Genomic DNA, 3,441 nt, shown 5'->3' on the forward strand with positions numbered 1-3,441 from the left:
CTCTCTGACGCCTCTCTGACGCCTCTCTGACGCCTCTCTGACGCCTCACTGACGCCTCATTTGTGTTTTTCTCTTTCAGGTCTCACGTTAACGGTAACGTGTCGATGATCAAACTACAGAAGCAGCTGTCTGAGCGGTCTGACATGGTCTCAGAGCTGGAGGGACGGTTTTTACAACTACAGGAGGTGAGATCTGCTCACAGATCAATGTAGTGATGAACAATCAATACGTGCATCTCTGTGAGGAGCAAGTCCTTTAAAAACACAAATATATCAGAGATCTGCTCAAAGAGCTGCTCGCTGTGGGTTTAATCACATGTGTGTTCATAAAGAGGTATTAGGGTGCTTGTTAGTAGAAACATTTATGGTTTTATTGATGAGAAGAGAACTAAAGACTTTTACTTTACAACGTGTCTCAGAGCCAGAGGTTGCTGAAGGCCGCTCACGACGCAGCAATGCTGAAGGTGGCCGAGCTGTCGGCTCGGCTGAAGGACGAGAGGACGAAGAGTTTGGACCTGGAGACGAGACTGCAGAGCTCCACCGTGTCCACGAGGAAGACAGAGCAGGTTTGATGAGATGTGAACACAATCTGATGTAACTCTAAAGGGTTGACTTCATATATAAAGGTCTGTTCTCTGGTGTGCAGCTGCAGGAGAGGATCAGTGAGCTGGAGCAGGAGAGAGACCTGCTGAGGGACAACAACGAGAAGCTGGTACACAGGTGAGGACACACTGGTCTCATGTCCCACTGTAACCTGAGCCCCGTTCAACCAGCTCAACCAGTTAGCATGTTCACCACAATCCTCAAAGGGACGACGCTCCACCTTTTATATGTGGACGTCTGATCGCTGCTGATGGTAAATGTGGTCGATGTTATTGACCCAGAAAGATTCAATCTGTTGTTCTTCCTGCATCAGTGATGAAGTCTGTGGGAGGAAGATCTTAGATCTATAGTCTGATGGACCGACAGAGCCAGAGAGACCCTCAGTTCTAGACCCTCAGTTCTAGATCCTCAGTTCTAGACCCTCAGTTCCTCACCCTTTCAGAGTGCTAACAGGACAACAAAATAGTTTTGTAGTTGGTATTGAAAGACCCTTCTAAGGACGGGTGTTGGAAATTATCAGTAGCTAAAATGCTGTAATACACTGCATTTATATGCAAGTATATATTTGTCCCGATCAAATAAACATGGAATAAAATAACATTTTCATGGTGCATGTGTCGTCCAAAACGAATATCAGAGTATTCAGAGGCTGCATTAAAGCCGTGCAAAGAAGAGATGGCTGGTGGGGCTTTAGGGAGTCAGGACCAATGCATGCTGGGACATGTAGGCACTGTGCCGGGTCCATAAGCAGCAGGACTCATCTTCCTGCACTGAGGGACTTTTACCTTCAGCACTGATTGGACATCAACATAAAAGGTGGAGAATGATTTTTTAGATTTTGTTATTTTAACCCAGAAAAAACAGACCCGATACGTTTAATTCTCACTAACAAATGTTAAGCTAAGAAGGTGATGCTAGCTCCTACAGAGACAGACGTGTTTGTAGTCAGACGCCATAACTTTAACGTCTCCGTGTGTCTCCAGTGCCTTCGACGTGTCCCTTAAGCGGCGTTATCAGATCCAGGATCAGCAGCTGAAGCTTCAGATCTCTCAGCTGGAGGCGGCTCTGAAGGCCGACCTGGTCGACAAGAACGAGATCCTGGATAAGATCAAAGCTGAGAGAGGTAATGATACAAAATACATCATATCAGGGTCCTCCATGTTTATATGTAGCTCTAATGTTCATGAGGAAATATATATATATATATATGAATAATGATTTTTCATTTCAGACACAAACGAGAAGCTGACAGAAGAAAATAAGAAACTTCGACTCCAGTTTGTGGAACAGAAGCAGCAGCTGGAGGAACTAAATGGTCGTCTGACGTTCTACAGCAGGGTGAGATATTAATACTATTAATACAAATTATATTAATAAGGTCACTGCATTCTAAAGCTTCACTGGTGTTGTGTCTGTTAAAGGAGACGGAGTACGACGTGGCTGAACTCACCGAGGCTCTGCTGCTCATCAAGGTGAGAGTTTGTTCCTTGTTACCTGGAGACTGAACCCCCAAACTACACCTCAACTAGCTGCTAGCTGTAGAAAACGTCATTATCCTCCTATTTTCATCTTTCCGACGGTCCTTGAACACATCACGTGTGACGAACTCTTCCGTCACAAAAAGAAAACAAAACTAAGCTTAAAATGGTGTTTCATCAAAAACATTTTATTCTTCATGTCTCGAACCGTTTCCTTTAACCAGATTGTGTAAAAACATTAAGTTGTGAGCTCCTCAGTGAAACTATGAAGTCATGATTGATTCTTCTGAGACCAACAGTCATGTGACAACAAGGAGGAGAAAAATGTGACGTAAAAGTGTTCAATGACTCCAGTACTGAGTAATAAAGCTCTAGAGGGGTGATGGTTCATCCTGGTTCATCCTGGGTCATCCTGGTTCATCCTGGTTCATCCTGGGTCATCCTGGTTCACCCTGGTTCTCCCTGGTTCTCCCTGGTCCATCCTGGTTCACCCTGGTTCACCCTGGTCCATCCTGGTTCACCCTGGTTCATCCTGGTTCATCCTGGTTCATCCTGGTTCATACTGGTTCACCCTGGTTCATCCTGGGTCACCCTGGTTCATCCTGGTTCATCCTGGGTCATCCTGGTTCACCCTGCTTCATCCTGGTTCACCCTGGTTCATCCTGGGTCACCCTGGTTCATACTGGTTCATCCTGGTTCATACTGGTCCACCCTGGGTCATCCTGGTCCATACTGGTCCTGAGGTCTAACCCCTGGTCTTCCCACAGAGGCGTAAGTCCCAGAGGAGTGGAGACCTGATCTTCCTGAAGGAGGTGGAGGATGATGGAGTCAGACAGCTGCGAGCCGCTCACGCTGAGACCATCCAGGAGCTGGAGAAGACCAGGAACCTCCTCAGCATGGAGGGCCGGATCAGCAGGGACTACAAGGTGAGGCTCAGCAGGACCATCACACTTCGTTTATATTATCCACCATCACCTGTTCTCTTTGGAAGTAGACCTGGGACCCCGCAGTGTATTTAGGACCTATTGTTATTATTTTATTCTGAAGTTCTACACGGTTCTCCTGATACACCGTTCATTCACTACGTTTACAAGCACCACATATTCCTTATGATCTGTTTACACGGCTGCTGAATATTAGTATTCACTAATATTCCTGTTTACATGCAGACCTTCAAATTCATGTCTCTTCATCTTCATCATCATCAGTGAATCCAACATGGACGTCGTTCTGTTCTGTGTCGGGTCGATGTCTTCACACGTCCATCATCACATCTAAATATGGAAAAGTGGAACCTCAGCAACATTTAGCTTCTTAGCATCAAACAGTTTTTATCATATATATATATATATATATATATA

General features: G+C 45.4%; 1 protein-coding gene across 2 annotated transcripts in view; it reads left to right on the forward strand.

Moving 5' to 3' along the window:
• The window catches only part of LOC116400985 (protein fantom-like), an 8,195-nt gene extending 4,795 nt beyond the window's left edge, over nt 1–3,400 (forward strand). Inside the window, exons 7-14 of one of the 2 annotated variants that reach the window (XM_031879127.1) lie at nt 80–185; nt 419–565; nt 646–719; nt 1,586–1,725; nt 1,834–1,940; nt 2,024–2,074; nt 2,848–3,006; nt 3,250–3,400. In XM_031879127.1, coding sequence (XP_031734987.1) covers nt 80–185; nt 419–565; nt 646–719; nt 1,586–1,725; nt 1,834–1,940; nt 2,024–2,074; nt 2,848–3,006; nt 3,250–3,291 — 826 coding nt within the window. In that variant the 3' untranslated portion in view covers nt 3,292–3,400. Of the gene's footprint in view, nt 1–79; nt 186–418; nt 566–645; nt 720–1,585; nt 1,726–1,833; nt 1,941–2,023; nt 2,075–2,847 lie in introns of both variants that reach the window. The other variant, XM_031879125.1, reaches the window with a different exon arrangement.
• The last annotated feature ends 41 nt before the right edge of the window (nt 3,401–3,441 follow it).

This window comes from Anarrhichthys ocellatus, unplaced genomic scaffold, assembly GCF_004355925.1.
Source record: "Anarrhichthys ocellatus isolate YVR2014 unplaced genomic scaffold, GSC_Weel_1.0 scaffold229, whole genome shotgun sequence".
In the NCBI taxonomy this organism is placed as follows: Eukaryota; Metazoa; Chordata; class Actinopteri; order Perciformes; family Anarhichadidae; genus Anarrhichthys; species Anarrhichthys ocellatus.